Below are 23,606 nucleotides of genomic sequence, written 5' to 3' on the forward strand. Positions count from 1 at the left end.
ATAAAATATATGAAGAGACCCCTTTCCTATGCATCCAGACCAGGAGATGTCCTTCCATCATTTCTCTCTGAAAATTCCCTCCAGTTAATCTGTACAGATTAAAGCATGGGCTTGGGGCAGTTATAAATATAGCCATAAATATCCTACCTATTTGAGTTGGGGGTTTGCAAAGAGAGTTCTATCCACTCTTACTCTCAAGTGATTGGGACACAAGGAACGCACAGCAAGCATATTGACAACTAACCAGAGCTGGGCCTACAGTCTGAGTAATGAGCTCTAACAAGCCTGCAAACTCATCAACCTCCCACCCCAAAGCCCTCTAACCACTGAGCATCCAGACATAGGCCAAGGTCATATTTCTTCATTGGTGCCAGGCTACTGTTTTAAGAACATTATCTCTATTTCGGACTGACAGACTTTTTCACTGGCATTAGCAGCATCATGCCTCCCCAACATTCAAGAAAACTGCAATGAACTTTTCAGAATTTCAAAGAAATGTAACTAAAGGTAGTGACCTGGACAGAAGCACGAAAGAGAATCCAACAATAGAACCTAGTCATTTTCAAAACTGCTAGCGGGTATTCTCCCATTTAAAAAAACAGTGTTATAATGAGAAGAAATAAAATCTTTGTTTTTATATTACTTGCTTGGGAAAACAACTTGGTAGTCTGAATCAAAGACCAAAAGATTTGACCATGATGACTGAAAAGCTGCCCCAGGAAATGGCTCATCCACATAACAAGCAAACTTCATTAGACAAGGTCAGGACACCATCAGTGCCCCTTTGGGTTACCTGACTTTCTTGTTGGTCCCACTGACATATCTGCAGAACCTGACTCAATTCCTGCTGCTGTTGCTTCAGGTACTTGTCTAATTGCCGTCTCCTGTCTTGGAGAAGTTCAAGAAGACTGTCAATCTTCAGGCAGCTGTTCTGAGCTCCCTGAATCATCTCGGGATTCATATTAGGTCCATCACACTTGATTTTTTCTATGAAGTCATTGAGTTGTTGACTTTTGTTTAAAAGGGCTAGAGATCGTTCTAAGAGTTCTAGAAGAAAATTAGAAAAAAGAATAGTGATATGAGCAAGTTTTTATATAGTAATATTTGGATTCAACATATAATTTAAAATATATGTAACCTTCTATTAAAAATAAGGAATTCAAATGTATAAACATAAAATGCCTCCAATACAACTGGTCAAATACCTTGGCCTAACAACTGCTATGGCGCTAACTGCCAAATGGTAGGATGCTGAAGTTCAGTGATGGCATAAATCAGTACAGGGGAGTGGAAAGACTGTGAGATTTGGGCACTGGTTCAGTTGGGTTTTAGTGGTGATATGCTGGTTAAGGTGCCTACTCTCCTTGTAGCGCTCTACATCCTGAGGTGATTGGACTAAATCTGAGGTTTAAAGGCTAATGCCTGCAGTAACCAAACAAAAGCTCAGTGAATATGCGGGCCAGGTACCCAGACGTCAGGGACTATGGCAAAGTGGAAAATACATGCCCAGTCTCACAGGATCTGCTGTCACCCAGTGCTGACCAACTGTGGACATGAGGGAATACAGGGTCAGTGTTGATGGGGCTTCCAATTTTTAAAGAATTATAAACACGGATTTTTATGTGAAAGCTTCTGATTTTTAACTGTTTTGTAATTGGTATTTTTTAAATTAAAAAACACTGAAGGATCAACAAAACATGGCTCTCTGGCAAATGGGTCACTGGTTTGCACTCTCTGGAGTAGACAGCATTATTGGTGTGGGCAACATCTGGTAGAAACGGGAGCTTAAGCCTGAAAACTGAAGGACTACCAGGGGAGAGAGTATAGATGGGGGAGTTGAGAGTAGCACTTTGAGGATCCCCAACCTCACTTGAGGATCCATTGGAAGAGCCCTTGGGAAACTATCCATTCCCCACAAGCCAGAAGACGTCTTCTGTTTCCTAGATTTGTGCAGTCACCTCTTAATTGCATCTCCTCTCCAATCCATTTCATCCATTCTCCATATATTAGAAAGATCTTTTCTAAACACTCTCTCTCTCTCTCTCTCTCTCATACACACACACACACACACACACACACACACACACACACACCAATGGCTTCCCAGTGTCTTAGAATTAAGGACAGACCCCTTAACATGATTTCAGTTCTGGCATGGTCTGGTCCCTATTTTCCCGTTCAGATTGTCTCAATCTCTTTACCTCCATCCATATCTTCTTTAAATACCTCACACATGGTATACTCCTTGTTGCCCCAGAACTTTTTACTACATTCTCTGCCAGGGATACCATTCTCCTCAACACATTCCTTCTCCACCTTTATTCTACTCATACTTCAGGTCTTAGTCAATTGTCAATTCCTCAAAGGACAAACCAGACTGGACCAAATCCTCCTATTAAATGTTCTCATAGCCGGATGTTCCTCTCATTCACAGCTGTTATCACAGCTCCAGTTCTACATTTATGCATTGGGTTAGCTGACTAAAATCTGTCTTTGCCACTAGGCTCCAATGTAAATATGAGGACAGGGACGGTGACAGTATCCTCAGCACTAGCATAGTGACTGGCACAGGGGAGGTATTCGATAATTTTGTATAATGCTAGAATGAAATCAAATGTATTAAAAGAGGGGGAAGAATTAGAGCTATAGGTGCTAGAGATCAGCAGTCTGCCAGAGATGTAAAAAAAGAGATGTAGGGAAGACTTGGGGTTTTGTGACGGGTAAGTGATAGAGACAGAAGCCAAGTTACCAGGTTGAGAAGTGGGAAGGCAGTGATGAAGTAAAATCAACAGGAAAGGACAATCTTTGAGACATTTGTTGTTAGAAGAAAAAAGAAGGATAGACTATCAGCAGGGTTGAATACACTGCTTTTTATTTTTAGATGGGAGAACTATGAAGAACACCCAGAAAATAAGTATGTCACACTATTAGAAATGGACTTATCAGTGCTAAAAGCCTTGCATTCTGGTTAGTAGCTCAGTGTTCTTCCCACTGCGCTGTGGTACTCTCTTTAGCATTCTAGCATCTGACAGTTAAACAACACAGCAAAGACTGTGGTATTTGGGTCAATTGTCTCTTTAAACTGACACCTTTTTTTGAGAGATGAAGAGTGACTGAGATAAGGGAAGATGCTATAAAGAGATATTTTGAGATAAAAAGAAAAGAATTTCAAACAGTTTATGCCGTAAGACCTAGATCTGTCCAATAAAGTATTAGATGGTGCTATCTGCTCAGAGTAAGAAAGGTGTGATTAGGTGCACTGGGCAATTTGATTGAGGATTAATAGTACAATAAAACAAACAACAAAAACAACCATATGCTTGGAAGCAGGACAGGGAATGGGATAAGTCAAGCAGAAGAAGAAAAGTCAGGGAGAGCATTCAAATTAAAGTAAATCTCTTAAAATGAGAAGTGGAAACAAACATGAACAAGATGAGATGGACAGAGGCAGAAAAAACCTATCTGTCTAGAAAAAATTCTTATGTGGAAGGGAAAGAAATAACTTGAAAATGAGGTGAAAACAAGTTATAGAAGTCCTTGGCTATCAAACTGAAGAGTTTTGATTTGTAGAGTCTTAATGTAATCATCAGTATAACTGATTCTCCATATGTAGGTATACATATTTCCTTTACATTCAAGAATTTGTTATGATATTGTGAACAGTTACACACATACATACATACACACACACACACAGGAAGTATGGCAGGTGGCGGGGTTTCCACGTAGTACTTCTTTTCTTCCTTCATTAACTAGCTCTTTCACAATAGACTTTTCAAATGAAAGAGGGAAGCACAGCTTTCCAGGCTCAGGGTATTGCAGACTGACAATGGGTCAGGCCAACCTGTTCTAGTCCCCACAAAATACATATAATTAGCCAAACTTTCTATTTGCAATCTTTTTCTGGTTCTCTGTTTCAACTTTTGCCAAAATGGTATAACCACCACCACGGTACCACCAGGCATGCAGCCTCCTGAGCCCAAGTTAACGTGTAAAAATGCACCCAGCCTATGGTCAGTCTGTTACCTGCTACTACAGTGGTGCTTAAAGTGGATCAACTGTTCTCTAAGTTTCCTCTGTCACCTCCGTATATCTTACTATTTTTATTTTTATTTTTTTTACTGTTTATGCTTTCCTAGCTATTTATTCCATCAGTTGATCGTACAAAGTGATGTATTTTCCCTCAAGGGTAAACTATCTAGATATATCATGAACTTCAAGAAATACAAAATCTCTACAGTGCATTTAATTTAATGATTGTATTGTTCTCCATATACAAACCCTACTTATGACATAATACCTTGTGATGTAAGGCTAGTAGATAGTCAATAAATTTTTGTTGTTTAACTGTTTTAATTGTAATTATAACTAAAAAAATATTAAAGTATACTTTATATTAATAACTTTACAGTTTGTCATCAATATTAAGTATAAATAGCAAACTTAAGATGGATAAATGAGGGATGTACACAAGTCAAAGTGAATTTATAGCTTGCTAAATAACCTTTCCAAATGAGTATTTTCTAAAAAGCATCAAGGTCACATTTTGACACTGGGAACGTGGGTGATATTTCTTCCAAATACATTTTTAAATATTCCAAATATTATTCAATGAGATGGTATTTCTTAAACTCATTAATGGGTATTTTAAAATATACACAAACATAGAGAAAATAGTATAATAGACCCCAAAGTACCTATATCTCAGCTGCATTTAAAATATACATAGAACATATAAGAAAAAGGAAGTAATAATACGATTATTCCTGTGAGGAAGCTTCTTAGGCGCTATGTTCACTTTAAGAAGCCCATTGGAAAACTGGAAGGTGCAATTGTGATTCTTCAGGGCTTAGAACCAATTTTCTCCTCCTTAACGTCCCTGTAGTACCTTGTTTATTGCTCATTTTGCATCTGCTACTGAGTCTTAAATTGGGATTATATACAAATAACACTCAATAAACATACTTTGAGTTGGATGTTATTCTAAACCTTGGAGATTAAGAGATGTAATAATCCCAGTCCTCCAGAGTCTCATAATCTGGTGATGAAGAACAGGGAAATAAATTATCACTACACAGTGTGCTGGGTGGTGTAACAGAGGAACCCACAGAAAGAACAGAGAGAATTCACCAATAAATGTATACATGCCCCATCAAATTGTAGGCTTCCTGAGGACAAGGGCCATGTAACCTTTCAACACACATGACTCTGGTTTTCTCACCTGGCACGGGTTCAGAAAATATTGTTTAATTATGTGTTGTTGAATTGAAAGCAACCAGTCTGATAAGTAGTCTGGAAACTATGTTTGCTGGAAAAGACTTTAACTAACTAGGCATGTTCCACCCAAAGGAGAGAAGACTAGAGAGGACACATTAGTCTTCAACTATTTCAAGGATTGTCACATAGTAGAGGGAATGAACGTATTCTGTAACTTTCCAGAGGGTAAAACCTTCAACCCATTCATCCTGGTTCTGATCTCTGAAATGCTACAGAATAAGTCTCTGACATGCAACATAGCCTTAGCATTGCTGAAGAAGAAAAAAGTATAGATTTTGACATAAATTGAAATACTGTGAATATTAGGGATAAGTTTGATTATAGTTTTTCCAGTCATATTATTAACCTTCATTATCCTAACATTCACATTTTGTGCTACTCACTGATCAACATCTCAGACACTTAGATAATTGCTAGCTGTAGTTATAGCTATAATTTATTTCCTTAAATTTAAAGATAATAGATATTGCTGTGATCTGAATGTGTGTCCCCCTAAAATTCATATGTTGAAATCCTAATGCTCAATGTGATGACATTAGGAGGTGGGGCCTTTGGGAGGTGACTAGGTCATGAGGATGAAGTCCTCATGAATGGGATTAGTGTCCTTATAAAAGAGACCTCACAGAGCTCCCTAACCCCTTCTGTTTGTGAGGACACAATGAGAAGTCTGCAACCCAGAAGAGGGCCCTCACCGGACCGTATTGCACCCTGATCTCGCACATCCAGCCTCCAGAACGGGGAGGAATAAAATTCTGTTGTTGATAAGTCACCTAATCTGTGGTATTTTGTTAGAGCATCCTAAATGAACTAAGACAGAAATGACATCCTTAACTGGAAATGAGAGCTTTGTTCTTGAATATGTATTTCAAATCAGGTAATCTTAATCATATTCCACTGAATTAGTTGATTAATAAATTTCACCAACTCCTATATTATGAAAACAAAGTCCTTGAAGTTACCCTTGGGCATATGAATTGGGAGCCAAATATCCTGACTAGAGTCTCCTGCAATCCCTGTGCTTCACGTATCACATAGAGGGACACAAAAATGTCACGATAAACATGCCACCAGGATGGAAGAATATTTTGTCATCACAAAAATAAACTATGCTTCCTGTCTTTGGCTAGCACTGTTATCCATCTTTCTAGATTAAGAGGAGGCCCCGTGGACTCCCCTGAAAGGCAGGGCACTGGTCCCACCATCAGCTGGATGCCAGGGCCCTGTAGCCTAAACCCTCCAAACAAAGCAGCATGTGCCCCATGAAAACTGGCTCACTGAGTCACAGATCCTAGTAATTGAAGGAGCCAACATTAACAACAGCATTTAAGCATTCCCCACTTCTAGCTGCATTCCCAAATATTTATGGAAAAGTCCCTACCTCCACAACCTCCCCCTCCAGTCCCTCCGGAAAATGCTTTCATTTGACTGCCTCAGTACTGAACCTCTTCACCAGAAGCATCAGTCGCTGTCAGGTTTCTGGAGGTGAAATTGCTTTGTGATGATCTTGTTGGTGGCATGAAGATGAATTGAGGCCACAGAACCCATCTCAGTGGCCTGGACTCAAGTCACTTTCCAGTCTCCTAAGAGGAATTTCACATGCTTCTGTTTACCCACTTTGGGCCCACCTAGATTGCTGCCGCTGTATAAAAATGGGCAGGCCGCTGCTCTAATGCTGATACTTTTTTTTTTTTTTTGCGGTATGCAGGCCTCTCACCGTTGTGGCCCCTCCTGCTGCGGCGCAGAGGCTCCAGACGCGCAGGCTCAGCGGCCATGGCTCACGGGCCTAGCTGCTCCGCGGCATGTGAGATCTTCCCGGACCGGGGCACAAACCCGTGTCCCCTGCATCGACAGGCGGACTCTCAACCACTGCGCCACCAGGGAAGCCCTAATGCTGATACTTTTGATGCTGTTTATAACCCCTGTTAGTGATAGGTCCTACAGAACAGTAATCTGTTAAAATTATAGGTATATATGTAGTCAGATCTCAAAAAATTTACACAGGAAAAATTGAGTCCTTTAATCTTTGAGTTAGAAAAATAATGATCTACTATCTAGGGTCCTTTGGAAGGTGATATAAACACAATCTGTCTGTGGCTTTAAAAACACCTTTTGGGGCTTCCCTGGTGGCGCAGTGGTTGAGAGTCCGCCTGCCGATGCAGGAGACACGGGTTCGTGCCCCGGTCCGGGAGGATCCCGCATGCCGCGGAGCGGCTGGGCCTGTGGGCCATGGCCGCTGAGCCTGTGCGTCCGGAGCCTGTGCTCCGCAATGGGAGAGGCCACAACAGTGAGAGGCCCGCATACCGCAAAAAAAAAAAAAAAAAAAAAAAAACACCTTTTGTCCCTGTCTAGCATGATCAGGTTTATGAAGCTAGAAGGTGAGTTAGAACTAAGACAAATGAATTCAGGAAGCCATCCACTTGTACTCAGCTCTATTTGGCAGTAATAATTGGAAGAACCCATTAGGAAGAAAAGAAGTGATTGTTCCTATCTATTTATCTAATTTGCTTTCACAGAAAAAGATTACAGTAAACAGGTGTTCTTCCACAAATGCCTTTCTTACTACAGTCCTGGTCCAGCCCAAATTCTGGTGGAAAAGGCCTAGCATACAAATTGTTGGTTAACAACTAGACTATCTTTACAGTTGTTTCGGGGGGAGTTGAAAATAATTTTATATAGTGTTTTATTAGATTTTTATCTGGAAAAAGTTCACTACTCCTTTTCTGTTTTAACTCCAATAGTGAAAGAAAATTTCCTTATTCAGAGCTGTTATTGAAAGGGTGACCTTCATTTCCTGACCCTTAGAAGGAACAGTCACTGAATTCATCCATTTATTCAATCAAGAAATATTTCATGAGGGGATTCCGTAGCGGCACAGTGGTTAAAAATCTGCCTGCCAATGCAAGGGACATGGGTTTGAACCCTGGTCTGGGAAGATCCCACATGCTCTGCGGAGCAACTAAGCCCGTGCACCACAACTACTGAGCCTGCGCTCTAGAGCCCACGAGCCACAACTACTGAGCCCATATGCCACAACTACTGAAGCCCACACGCCTAGAGCCTGTGCTCTGCAACAAGAGAAGCCACCGCAATGAGAAGCCCGCACAACGCAACGAAGGGTAGCCCCTGCTCGCTGCAATTAGAGAAAGCCCGCGTGCAGCAATGAAGACCCAACGCAGCCAGAAAAATAAACAAATAAGATTAATTAGTTAATTAATTAAAACTTTATTAAAAAAAAGAAATATTTCACGAGGATCCACCAAGTGCCGAGACCTCGCTAGACGCTGAGGATATGTAAGGATGAGCGAGGTGGAAATGGCTCCTCCTCAGGAACTAAGATCTAGCAGACTGCATAACTGAACCTCCCAGAGGCTCTTCCTCTACAACCCCTTAGAATCATTTACAACCAGTTCTTTCTTGCAGAATATGACCAGAAATAAGGCTTTAATTTACCTTACTTGGAACAAGTTGAGGTATACATAATCAGATAAATTAAAAATATACTATCATGCATGATCATTCCCATATTAACAGCTTTAAAACCTTTAAAAGCTTATGTGAGGAAGAAATAGTTCTTGCCTTTGGTATGATGTTCATGAAGCTGAAGGAGTGATTTCAAAGACTCAGCACTCTCAAACTCCTGAGTGTTCTGGAGGAAATCTTCCGTTTGGTCTATTTTAATGGCAAACTACAACAGAAATGCAGGGGAAAGACATATGAAAAACTAAAAAACACTGTGTCACTTTTAGTTATTTGTAAACATTTTTCATGAATTAATGGCCTAGCTGATTGTGTATGTGTTTGTGTGATGAGCTGTGTGTTTGTGTGAGCATGTGCTGGCTCACGTGTTTGTATGAGGTTTTGTGTTTGCATGTAGTCAGTTTACAAAGTACTGGGATAAGAACTTTCTTCTCTTTCCTTTGCATTCTTTTCATACCTGGAAATATGTTACCTATGCTGAAGTAAACCAATTTGTTTACTATTCTAATGTGTATTGAAATTTTAAACTAAAATTATTGTGTCCCATAATACAAATACAGCCACTGGCAACATTCTAAAGCAGTTTCTCAAAGAAAACCAGAAAGTCTGTTAAAAGAAACCAACAAAAGTTTGGTTAACCAGTAACCTACATAATTATTGGTAAATTTAACTTAAGAATACACTTGAGGTTGAAATATAGTTCATTTTTTTCTCTATAATTAGACCTAGAACTAAAAAATGTAAGTTTCAGAATAATACATAGTCTAATCCCATCTCTACACTTGATTTTAGCCCAAATGCTGAGAAGTAACGTGTAATCCTATTTCTTATACAAAGCAAATATACATATATTTGTACAGAAAGTGGTCCAAAAAGATACATAGCAAAGGGTTACCTTTATGAGAATGAATAGGATTAGGGATAGGTGAGGGGTGGTAAACTTTTAGCTTTTAAATCTATAACTTATAATTTTGTTTGCATTTTTATCAATGATTTTATGTACTTTTATAGAAATAAAAATGAAATTAGATGTAGCAAGAATGAAAAATAGAAAATTTCTCCTCTGTTTCAAGAAAAAAAGGAAAAGCAATTTGATACCCTAAGTGGTAAGGAACATGACCAGTCTCTCTTTTTGTGTTTCTCCATAGCAGAAGTATGAAAGGGAGATGCTTGAAGTGATGTCAAAATTCTCAGGGGAATAACCTTTGCTACAAATTTTAGAAAAGGGTAAAATATACTTGGTTATGCTAGTACAGTATATCCATAGTAGTAGACAAATAACTGGTTTGTTTTAGCACTATGGTTCAAAGGAAATTATTATCATTTATAAGAGCATTTAAATCAACACATTTACCTTTGGATCAGGTGTAGAATAAACTCATAAAGGTGAAGTATCAGTGAGAAAGACATAGAAGCCTATCACAGTGCTTGTCACCTTTTTTCAAGTTTTATCCAAACTCTCATCTTTGGATTTAGTGATATTTAATATTTTTATGTGACTATTTGATTAACAAGATTTACTATATTTTGATTATTACAATAGCCATATAAAATTCAGTTATAAATGGCATGAAAAGATGAGAGAGCAACTGATGAGCACGTCCCCTTTTGAAATGCAGAGAAGGCTTCTACCATCCTGTTAGAACCAGCAGATGGACAGAAGCCACTGTCACTTGGGGACACTGTTTCTAAATTGAAGCACAGTGTTTGAGAAGACTGTGAGCCTGAAGCCATCTTGTACTATCAACCACGCAATAAGAAGTCATTTTGTATTTCTAAAGAACTCCTGCGTGCACATAGTTCAGTAAGTGGATCCTAGCTACATATTGTTTACATCTCTAATTCATTCTATTTCTAATAGTTGATTTTAAAGACATTCTTTGAAGAGAAACTTCAAAGAAAAAGAATAAAACAAAACCCTGGTGGGTAGTTTGGTTCTCCCTGTAGATCCCTACAAGAAGTTTTGGAGTCACTGTGTAACTTATATCTATATTTCAACTGGTTTGACACTTTTTAAAAAACAAACCAATAAATAAACAATGCTTTACTCAGAAAAAGCTTCCTTCAAGTTCTATTAACTTTTATCTAGGGGATATTTTCTTTTCCTTACTTTTCTTCTTTCTGCAGTTAGTACAGGATAGAAGTGGCAACAAGGGGACACTTTTCAAAGACACTATTCTTAATTTCACCCTCATTCTTTTTTTTTGAATCACTAATGAAAATTGCTTTGGCATACACAAGGGGCAGGGAAAATCACGTAGGAGTTTTCCATCAGCTAAGTATGAAGTAGTCCACAAAATTGGATGGAGGATAATATATGAAACTTCATCTTTTCATGAGGAATCAGAGAGCTGGGTTGAATTACGGGTTGACTTATACTTCCTTTTATTTCATGTAATATCTGGAAGTCATTTCTCATCATATAGAAAATCAGCTAGTATTAATGTTCTTACCCAGTGAGAAACAAATATTGGACTTAATGTTTAAAAAAAAGATAACTTCCGGGCTTCCCTGGTGGCGCAGTGGTTGAGAGTCCGCCTGCCGATGCAGGGGACACGGGTTCGTGCCCCGGTCTGGGAAGATCCCACATGCCGCGGAGCGGCTGGGCCCGTGAGCCATGGCCACTGAGCCTGTGCTCCAGAGCCTGTGCTCCGCAAGGGGAGAGGCCACAACAGTGAGAGGCCCGCCTACTGCAAAAAAAAAAAAAAAAAAAAAAAGATAACTTCCTATGCTCAAATGACCTGAATTTCAAGGGCACTAATACTTATACCCCACTTATGAAGATGAAATGAATCAGATGTATCTATAATTTGACCCCTGTAGGTGTATTTTGCTTGGTTTATTTCTTTTCAGGAAAGAAAACTGTGTGTGGAACTTTTCCCCGAGATGATCTGTGAGTTGGACTTCAGTGTTCAAATTGTGAAAAATAAACCTTGAAAGTTACCATAAGATTTTTGCTCCTCCTTTTAACTTTTAAACGAGTTCATGATGTATGAAATTGTCTACCTCAATTTTAATGTTCTATTACTAATCTTCTTTCCTTCATTATTTTGGATTTAAGTCCTGAATTTTCAGTTTGGATATGTCATATTTTTCAAGCTAGTGCTTTATCATAATGAAGCAGTGCTTTCACATCAAAATGAATGCAGTGAAATTTCCAATAAGTATCTTACACTAAATATAACACCTCTTTTGATAATGTTCTTTGAGTCTTACATTTTGAAATTGGGTTCCTCAAAAAAACTTAGGCCCAGGACTTTTTCCTTCTCTTATATTTTAACGAGCTCAAACTATGGAAACTCAACTATATGCCTTAGGAAAGTACTCTATCATATACTATGCTTACAAGTCAAACATTCTATGGAATATTCTGCAATTTCCTTTTCATAAGTAGTAGAAGAAATTGTACCCTCCAACTTTCAGTTAACAAGAACATGCTAGACCAGCATTTCCTAGTAATCCTACCATCAGGGGTAATTATTTGATTTAGTAATTGTATTACTATTATCTAAAGAGGGAAATATATCAAAATGACTTATGGGTAAAAGATCCCATTTTTACTTAATATTTATCAATTTTAATTAACTGTACTTATTTTTTGTTTGAAGGCCTACATTTAAAATATTAACAATTTTATTTTTTGAAAATTAAAAGTATATATCTTGGTTATTCTACCATTTTTTGAACTGACTACAATGTCTATTTGCAGAAAGAAAACATTTTCAGGAGTGCTCTGATGTGGAGAAGGGGAAAGTTTTTTTAAACACAAACCTCCAAGGCATTTTCAAAAAATTCAGAGGTCAACCTGAGAAGCTCCCTCCTTCTCTCAAGCATGGAGACCAGGGCTGCCCATGCTTCACCCAGAGTTTTGGCCATGGCATCATAGACCTGGCTCTGATCCTTGTTCTCTTGAGCCGTCTTGTCTGCTTCCTGCAGGAGTTCCCATACTCGGTCTTCCAAAGCCTAAGTCCAGGCAAGAAAAGGCAGAGTGTCACTCAATGTAAGAACTTGGGATCATATTTTAAACATTTGGATTTTTGAAATTATATGCACTCTAGGAAGGTCTAGAAGAGAATTTATAAACACAAACTGCTGTGCAGGCAGGTAGATCAAGCAGGCAGGAGGGAGCAATGGAGATTGTGGTGAACTGTGGAGCATGGCCAGGTTAAAGACATCCACATTTAAACATTGTTCAAACACTGTAGAGATTTATCAAAATTATACAACTACAGGGACTTCCCTGGCGGTCCAGTGGTTAAGACTCCGTGCTTCCACCACAGGGGGCATGGGTTCAATCCCTGGTTGGGGAACTAAGATCCTGCATGCCACGGCACAGCCTGCCCCCAAAAATACAACTACATACCCAGGGGTACAGAATACTGTGTTGACCTCACATTTCAAAAAAGGAGAACTAATTGGAATACATCTAGAAAGGAGTAATCATGAAAAAACTATTGTGAGAAATGAACCCAGTAAAATGTATTATTTATTCTGAATAGTTGTTATTGTTAATATACTTGTGAAGCTTAGTGTAAATGTTATGAGTAAGTTCTTGAAAGTGAATAGTCATAATGTAAAAATTAGAATATCTGTAACCAACACTACAAATTGTTTCAACAAAATATGGAAGATGAAGGGCAACATGTGCTTCCATAATTGTCTCATTTGGGGATAGGAGAAGGATCCCACAGATCCTGTTTTGTTCTTGATATTGGCACCAAAATCAAGGCACAATTTTAAAATATAATAGACTAACAATAACATGAATAAATTCTAAAATGTCAACAGAAAAGGAAACTAAACATGCGATAATGCAAAATATAACAAAGAAAACAGAAGACATAAGAACACATTTATTTGGGCACACAAAAAAACAAAACATAATGATAGGAATATGATTAAATATCAGTTAACACCCAAAAAATGGATGTTAACTTTTCAATTAAAAGATGAACATGGGCTTCCCTGGTGGTGCAGTGGTGGGGAGTCCACCTGCTGATGCAGGGGACATGGGTTCGTGCCCCGGTCCAGGGAGATCCCACATGCTGCGGAGTGGCTGGGCCCATGAGCCATGGCTGCTAAGCCTGTGCGTCTGGAGCCTGTGCTCCGCAACGGGAGAGGCCACAACAGTGAGAGGCCAGCGTACCGCAAAAAAAAAAAAAAACAGAAAAAAAAGACAAACATTATCAGATTAAGTTTAAAATTCAACTAATTTATATTTGCTGGAGTCATAAAACTAAACTGAAAAGACATAACATTTGAAATAAACTGAAAAGACATAACATTAGAAAAGACATAACATTTGAAAAGACATAACTGAAAAGACATAAGATTTGAAAATAAACTGAAAAGTCATAACATTTGAAAATAAGGAGATGAAATATATCAGGCAAAGACAAAAAAGTAAAAGAGGATTAGCAATGTTAATCTCAGACAAATTAGAAATCAAAACAAAAATCACTGTGATTAAAAAATGGTACTCTATATTGATAAATTACACAATCTGCAGGGAAAATAAGGTACTTATGATGTTTACATTTATGACATTTAAGTATTTAAAGTAGGTATACCCAGTCAGATCAAAATGCAATAAAAGTAGAAATAAACAACAAAAGGCCAGATGATAAAACAAATCTCTTAGAATTTTTTTTTTTTTTTTTTTTTTTTTTTTTGCGGTACTCGGGCCTCTCACTGTTGTGGCCTCTCCTGTTGTGGAGCACAGGCTCTGGATGCGCAGGCTCAGCGGCCATGGCTCATGGGCCCAGCCACTCCGCGGCATGTGGGATCTTCCCGGACCGGGGCACGAACCCGTGTCCCCTGCATCGGCAGGCGGACTCTCAACCACTGCGCCACCAGGGAAGCCCTCTTAGAAATTTTAAGAAAGCAATTTAAAGAATAATTCCTAGATCAAATGAAGGAAAAAAAACTACAATTACAGACTATTTAGAAAAAAATAACAATGAGGTTACTATGTTTAAAACCTAAGATATACAGATGACTTTATGCTTAGATGAAATTCATAGCATTAGACAACTTTGTTCATAAAGAAAGAAAAAATATATTAATTAAACATTCAAGTCTAAATTATAGAAAAAGATTCATAAAATAAAACAAAAATTAGAGGGGATTAATTGATTAAATACAAAATCAGAAATTAACAAATTAAAGAAAAATATAAGGAGTTTTTAAAAATGCTGATTCATTGAAAAGCCAAACGAAATATAAAAACATCTGACAGGTGGGATCAAGATGGCAGAGTAGGAAAATCCTGAGCTCATGGCCTCCCACAGACAAACCAAAACTACAACTAGATATAGAACAACTCTTTCTGAGAAAGACCTGAAGAACAGCTCTTCCAAAATTAAGGAGAATTTTTAAAAACCACATCAAGATGGGTAGGAGGGGCAGAGATGTGATGTAGTCAGGACAACACACCCACCCTGGTGTAGTGACCCACAAATGGGAAGGGGTATCACAAACTTGAAGGTCCTCTCTAAGGAGTGAGGGGTTCGAGCCCCACACTGGGCACCTCAGGCTTTGGTACCAGCACTGGGAGGACAAGGCCCCTTAAGTAGCTTTGAAAACCAGCAGGGCTTATGTAGAGCTAGAGGGCTGTAAGAAATAGAGTCTTAGAGGGCTTGCCCACAGACTCACTCATTCTGAGTCCCAGTGCAGAGGCAGCAGTTTGAAAAGTGCCTGGTGCTCTAGCCAGCCTGCCAAGGTTGCCCCAGCATGCCCCTGGCCCATGCCTGCTCCAGCTCCAGCTGGCCTGCCAATGCTGCCCGGCACATGCAATCTACATAGAAGATGCTCCTACTCAAGACCACACCTTCAAGACTGGGAGAAGTAACTATTTTGTCTAATCCATAGAAAAAAACACAGAAAACCAAACAAAATGAGGAGACAGAGGAATTTATTCCAAACAAAAGAACAAGATAAAACCTCAGGGAAAAAACCCTAATAAAATGGAGATAAGTAATTTACCTGATAAAGAGTCAAAGCAACAGTCATAAAGTTGCACACCAAACTCAGGAGGGGAATGCAGGAACACAGTAAGAACTTCAACAGAGTTAGGAAATATAGAAAAGAACCAATCAGAGCTGAAGAATACAATACCTGAAATAATACACTAGAGGGGATAAACCACAAATAGATGATACAGAAGAACATACAAACAGCCTGGAAGACAAAATAGTGGAAATCACCCAATCAGAACAACAAAAAGAAAAAAGAATTTTAAAAAATTAGGATAGTTTAAGAAACCTCTGGGACAACATCAAGAGTATTAACATTCAGACTGGTGGCACAGTGGTTAAGAATCCACCTGCCAACGTAGGGGACATGAGTTTGATCCCTGGTCTGGGAAGATCCCACATGCCGCGGAGCAACTAAGCCCGTGCACAACAACTACTGAGCCTGCGCTCTAGAGCCCGCAAGCCACAACTACTGAGCCATCATGCCACAACTACTGAAGCCCACACACCTAGAGCCTGTGCTCCACAACAAAAGAAGCCACTGCAATGAGAAGCACGCGCACCACAAGGAAAAGTAGCCCCCACTCACCACAACTAGAGAAAGCCTGTGCACAGCAATGAAGACCCAATGCAGCCAAAAGTAAATAAATAAATTTATATTTAAAAAAGGGTAATAACATGCGCATTATAGGGGTCCCAGAAGGAGAAAAGAGACAGGGGCAGAAAACTTATTTGAAGAATTAATGGCTGAAAACTTTCCCCAAACTAGGTAAGGAAACAGAGCTTTCCTCCAAGATCAGGAACAAAACAATGATGCCCATCCTCATCACTTTTATTCAATATAAAATTGGAAGTCTTAGCCATAGCAGTCAGACAAGAAAAAGAAGTAAAATATATCCAAATTTGAAGAAAAGTAGTAAAATTCTCACTATTTGCAGATGACATGATACAATATATAAGGAAAATGCTAAAGACTCCACCAAAAAAACTATTAGAACTAATAAATGAATTTAGTAAAGGTGCAGGATACAACATTGATATGTAGAAATCTGTTGCATTTCTATACACTAATAATGAACTATCAGAAAGTGAAATTAAGAAAACAATTCTATTTATAGTTGCATCAAAAAGAATAAAATAAACTATGAATAAATTTAACCAAAAAAGTGAAAAACCTATACTCTGAAAATTGTAAGACACCGATGAAAGAACTTGAAGATGACATAAATAAATGGAAAGATATACCATGCTCATAAATCGGAAGAATATTGTTAAAATGTCCATAATACCCAAAGCAATCTACAGATTCAATGCAATCCTTATCGAGATACCCATGGCATTTTTCACAGAACTATAAGAAATAATCCTAAAATCTGTATGGAATCACAAAAGACCCTGAATGGAAAAAGCAGTCTTTTTAAAAAAATTAATTAATTTATTTATTTTTGGCTACACGGGGTCTTCGTTGCTGTGCACGGGCTTTCTCTAGTTGCAACGAGCAGGAGCTACCCTTCATTGCGGTGCATGGGCTTCTTATTGCAGTGGCTTCTCTCTGTTGTGGAGCATGGGCTCTAGGTGCATGGGTTTCAGTAGTTGTGGCATGCGGGCTCAGTAGTTGTGGTTCATGGGCTCTAGAGCACAGGCTCAGTAGTTGTGGTACACGGGCTTAGTTGCTCTGCAGCATGTGGGATCTTCCCGGACTACGGCTCGAACTTGTGTCCCCGGCATTGGCACGCAGATTGTTAACCACTACACCACCATGGAAGTCCCAGAAAAAGCAGTCTTGTGAAAGAAGAACAAAGCTGAAGGAACCACATTCCCTGATTTCAAACTATACTGCAAAGCTATAGTAATCAAAACAGCATTGTAATGGGCACATACCCTGAGAAAACCATAATTCAAAAAGAGTCATGTACCACAATGTTCATTGCAGCTCTATTTACAATAGCTGGGACATGGAAGCAACCTAAGTGTCCACTGACACATGAATGGATAAAGAAGATGTGGCATATATATACAATGGAATAATACTCAGCCATAAAAAGAAATGAAATTGAGTTATTTGTAGTGAGGTGGATGGACCTAGAGTCTGTCATACAGAGTGAAGTAAGTCAGAAAGAGAAAAACAAATACTGTATACTAACACATATATACGGAATCTAAAAAAAAAAACAAAAAAGGTTCTGATGAACCTAGGGGCAGGACAGGAATAAAGACGCAGACATAGAGAATGGACTTGAGGACATGGGGAGGGGGAAGGCTAAGCTGGGACGAAGTGAGACAGTAGTATTGACATATACTCACTACAAAATGTAAAATAGATAGCTAGTGGGAAACAGCTGCATAGCACAGGGAGATCAGTTGGGTGCTTTGTGACTACCTGGAGGGGTGGGATAGGGAGGGTGGGAGGGAGAAACAACAGGGAGGGGATATTGGGATATATGTATACATATAACTGATTTACTTTGTTATACAGCAGAAACTAACACAACATTGTAAAGCAATTATACTCCAATAAAGATGTTAAAAAAAAAAAAGGTGGGGCCAACTCTATGTAGCTTCTCAAGTCTCCTATCCCATTTGTGTGATATTCTGTCTGCCTCTTCTGCTCTTCCTCATTTCATTCCTGTTAAACTGTTCCTCCTTGAAGGAGGCCACCTTTCTTGAAAAGTTCCCCCCGGAGTCCCTCAGGTAGACTTTGGAGCACACTTCCACTTGTTTAGATTCTGCTCATCACGTTACATTTAAGTTATCAGTCTACAAGCCTATCTCCCTGTCAGGCTGTGACTTTTGATTTTATATTCCTGGCACCACTACATTTCAACCTTGGTTGAATCTCTAGTGCCTAGAGTAGTAATTTTATTGAAGACATTCGAAAGTTATTTGTTGAATGAATAAAAAGCTACTCCAAAAAATGAGGGAATCTATTTCTTTTTTTTTTTTTTGCGGTACGCGGGCCTCTCACTGTTGTGGCCTCTCCCGTTGCGGAGCAGAGGCTCTGGACGCGCAGGCTCAGCGGCCATGGCTCACGGGCCCAGCCGCTCCGCGGCATGTGGGATCTTCCCGGTCCGGTGCACGAACCTGTGTCCCCTGCATCGGCAGGCGGACTCTCAACCACTGCGCCACCAGGGAAGCCCCGGGAATCTAAATTGCTAATGATGAAAAAAAGCAAACAATGTTTCAGAGCATATTTTCCTTACGGATTGGCCACAAACTAGCTTAGGCAAGTTGCTGCGTTTTCAAGGGAATTAGCTTCTTCATTAGTAAAATCAGGATGGTGGCTAATGATGATATTCTATATTCTATGACCAGTTCTATTTCAGCAATTATTTTATTTCTGGATATAAATCATCATTTTGATTAAAAAATAGGAGCCTGAACCAAGATGGTGGAGTACAAGGATGGGCTCTCACTCCCTCTTGGGAGAACACCAGAATCACAACTAGCTGCTGGACAATCATCAACAGGAAGACACTGGAACTCACCAAAAAAGATACCCCACATCCAAAGACAAAGGAGAAGACCCAATGAGACGGCAGGTGGGGTGAAATCACAGTAAAATCAAATCTCACAACTGCTGGGTGGGTGAATCACAGACTGGAGAACACTTATATCACAGAAGTCCACCCACTGGAGTGAAGGTTCTGAGCTCCACGTCAGGCTTCCCAACCTGGGGGTCTGGCAATGGGAGGAGGAATTCCTAGAGAATCAGACTTTGAAGCCTAGTGGGATTTGAATGCAGGACTTCGGCAGGACTGGGGGAAAGAGAGACTCCACTCTTGGAAGGCACCAACAAAGTAGTGTGTGCATCAGGACCCAGGGGAAGGAGCAGTGATGCCAGGGGAGACTGAACCAGACCTACCTGCTAGTGTTGGAAGGTCTCCTGCAGAGGTGGGGGGTGGGTGTGGCTCACTGTGGGGACAGGGACACTGGCAGCAGAAGTTCTGGGAAGTACTCCTTGGTGTGAGCCCTCCCAGAGTCTGCCATTAGCCCCACCAAAGAGCCCAGGAAGGCTCCAGTGTTGGGTTGCCTCAGGCCAAACAATCAACAGGGAGGGAACCCAGCCCCACGCATCAGCAGTCAGGCGGATTAAAGTTTTACTGATCTCTGCCCACCAGAGCAACAGTCAGCTCTACCCACTACCAGTCCCTCCCATCAGGAAACTTGCACAAGCCTCTTAGATAGCTTCATCCACCAGAGGGCAGACAGCAGAAGCAAGAAGAACTACAATCCTGCAGCCTGTGGAACAAAAACCACATTCACAGGAACATAGACAAGATGAAAAGGCACAGGGCTATGTACCAGATGAAGGAACAAGATAAAACCTCAGAAAATCAACTAAATGAAGTGGTGATAGGCAACCTTCCAGAAAAAGAATTCAGAATAATGATAACGAAGATGATCCAACCTTGGAAAAAGAATGGAGGCAAAGATCGAGAAGGTGCAACAAATGTTTTAAAAAGACCTAGAAGAATTAAAGAACAAACAAACAGAGATGAACAATACAATAACTGAAATGAAAATGACACTAGAAGGAAGCAATAGCAGAATAACTGAGGCAGAAGAACGGAAAAGTGACCTGGAAGACAGAATGGTGGAATTCACTGCAGCAGAACAGAATAAAGAAAAAAGAATGAAAAGAAATGAAGACAGCCTGAGAGACCTCTGGGACAACATTAAATGTAACAACATGCACATTATAGGGGTCCCAGAAGGAGAAGAGAGTGAGAAAGGACCAGAGAAAATATTTGAAGAGATTATAGTCAAAAAATTCCCTAACATGGGAAAGGAAATAGCCACCCAATTCCAGGAAGCTCAGAGAGTCCCCTACATAAACCCAAGGAGAAACACGCCAAGACACATAGTAATCAAATTGCCAAAAATCAAAGACAAAGAAAAATTATTGAAAGCAGCATGGGAAAAACGACAAATAACACACAAGGGAACTCCCATAAGGTTAACAGCTGATTTCTCAGCAGAAACTCTACAAGCCAGAAGGGAGCGGCATGATATACTTAAAGTGATGAAAGGGAAGAACCTACAACCAAGATTACTCTACCCGGCAAGGATCTCATTCAGAGTCGATGGAGAAATCAAAAGCTTTACAGGCAAGCAAAAGCTAAGAGAATTCAGCACCACCAAACCAGCTCTACAACAAATGCTAAAGGAACTTCTCTAAGTGGGAAACACAAGAGAAGAAAAGGACCTACAAACACAAACCCAAAACAATTAAGAAAATGGTCATAGGAACATACATATCGATAATTACCTTAAATGTGAATGGATTAAATGCTCCAACCAAAAGACACAGGTTTGCTGAATAGATACAAAAACAAGACCCATATATAAGCTGTCTACAAGAGACCCACCTCAGACCTAGGGACACATACAGACTGAAAGTGAGGGGATGGAAAAAGATATTCAATGCAAATGGAAATCAAAAGGAAGCTGGAGTAGCAATACTCATATCAGATAAAATAGACTTTAAAATAAAGAATGTTACAAGAGACAAGGCAGGACACTACATAATGATCAAGAGATCAATCCAAGAAGAAGATATAACAATTATAAATATATATGCACCCAACACAGGAGCACCTCAATACATAAGGCAACTGCTAATAGCTAGAAAAGAGGAAATCGACAGTAACACAATAATAGTGGGGGACTTTAACACCTCACTTACACCAATGGACAGATCATCCAAAATGAAAATAAATAAGGAAACAGAAGCTTTAAATGACACAACAGACCAGATAGACTTAATTGATATTTATAGGACATTCCATCCAAAAACAGCAGATTAGCCTTTCTTCTCAAGTGCGCACGGAACATTCTCCAGGATAGATCACATCTTGGGTCACAAATCAAGCCTCAGTAAATTTAAGAAAACTGAAATCATATCAAGCATCTTTTCTGACCACAAGACTATGAGATTAGAAATGAATTACAGGGAAAAAAGGTAAAAAACACAAACACATGGAGGCTAAACAATATGTTACTAAATAACCAAGAGATCACTGAAGAAATCAAAGAGGAAATCAAAAAATACCTAGAGACAAATGACAATGGAAACATGACAATCCAAAACCTATGGGATGCAGCAAAAGCAGTTCTAAGAGGGAAGTTTATACCTATACAAGCCTACCTCAAGAAACAAGAAAAATCTCAAATAAACAATCTAACCTTACACCTAAAGGAACTAGAGACAGAAGAACAAACAAAATCCAAAGTTAGCAGAAGGTAGAAATCATACAGATCAGAGCAGAAATAAATGAAATAGAAACAAAGAAAACAATAGCAAAGGTCAATAAAACTAAAAGCTGGTTCTTTAAGAAGATAAACAAAATTGATAAACCATTGGTCAGACTCATCAAGAAAAAGAGGGAGAGGACTCAAATCCATAAAATTAGAAATGAAAAACGAGAAGTTACAAGAGACACCGCAGAAATACAAAGCATCCTAAGAGACTACTACATGCAACTTTATGCCAATAAAATGAAAAACCTGGAAGAAATGGACAAATTCTTAGAAAGGTATAACCTTCCAAGACTGAACCAGGAAAAAATAGAAAATATGATCAGACCAGTCACAAGTAATGAATTTGAAACTGTGATGAAAAATCTTCCAACAAACAAAAGTCCAGGACCAGATGGCTTCACAGGTGAATTCTATCAAACATTTAGAGAAGAGCTAACACCTATCCTTCTCAAACTCTTCCAAAAAATTACAGAGGAAGGAACACTCCCAAACTCATTCTATGAGGCCACCATCATCCTGATACCAAAACCAGACAAAGATACTACAATAAAAGAAAATTACAGACCAATATCACTGATGAATACAGATGCAAAAATCTTCAACAAAATACTAGTAAACATAATCTAACAACACATTAAAAGGATCATACACCATGATCAAGTGGGATTTATCCCAGACATAGAAGGATTCTTCAATATACGCAAATCAATCAATGTGATAAACCATATTAACAAATTGAAGAATAAAAACCATATGATCGTCTCAATAGACACAGAAAAAGCTTTTGACGAAATTCAACACCCATTTATGATAAAAACTCTCCAGAAAGTGGGCATAGAGGGAACCTACCTCAACATAATAAAGGCCACATATGACAAAACCACAGGAAACATCATTCTCAATGGTGAAAAACTGAAAACATTTCCTCTAAGATCAGGAACAAGGCAAGGATGTCCACTCTCACCACTAGTATTCCACATAGTTTTGGAAGTCTTAGCCATGGCAATCAAAGAGAAAAAAGAAATAAAAGGAATACAAATTGGAAAAGAAGAAGTAAAACTGTCACTGTTTGCAGATTACATGATACTATACATAGAGAATCCTAAAGATGCCACCAGAAAAAGACTAGAGCTAATCAATGAATTTGGTAAAGTTGCAGGATACAAAATTAATGTACAGAAACCTCTTGCATTCCTATATACTAATGATGAAAAATCTGAAAGAGAAATTAAGAAAACACTGCCATTTACCATTGCAACAAAAAGGATAAAATACCTAGGAATAAACCTACCTAGGGAGACAAAAGACCTGTATGCAGAAAACTATAAGACACTGATGAAAGAAATTAAAGATGATACAAACAGATGGAGAGATATAATATGTTCTTGGATTGGAAGAATCAATATTGTGAAAATGACTCTACTACCCAAAGCAATCTACAGATTCAATGCAATCGCTATCAAATTACCAGTGGCATTTTTTACAGAACTAGAAGAAAAAATCTTAAAATTTGTATGGAGACATAAAAGACCCTGAATATCCAAAGCAGTCTTGAGGGAAAAAACGGAGCTGGGGGAATCAGACTACCTGACTTCAGACTATACTACAAAGCTACAG

At 39.0% G+C, this 23,606-nt stretch overlaps 1 protein-coding gene across 1 annotated transcript in view; it reads right to left on the minus strand.

Annotated features, from left to right (window-relative positions):
• The window catches only part of CCDC141 (coiled-coil domain containing 141), a gene marked incomplete at both ends in the record, with an annotated part of 195,486 nt that overhangs the window by 132,787 nt on the left and 39,093 nt on the right, over nt 1-23,606 (minus strand). The window contains 3 exons of the mRNA XM_079709970.1: nt 794-1,047; nt 8,854-8,962; nt 12,526-12,717. Coding sequence (XP_079566096.1) covers nt 794-1,047; nt 8,854-8,962; nt 12,526-12,717 — 555 coding nt within the window. The remainder of the gene's footprint in view (nt 1-793; nt 1,048-8,853; nt 8,963-12,525; nt 12,718-23,606) is intronic.

This window comes from Hyperoodon ampullatus (assembly GCF_949752795.1).
Source record: "Hyperoodon ampullatus genome assembly, chromosome: 8".
Classification (NCBI taxonomy): Eukaryota; Metazoa; Chordata; class Mammalia; order Artiodactyla; family Ziphiidae; genus Hyperoodon; species Hyperoodon ampullatus.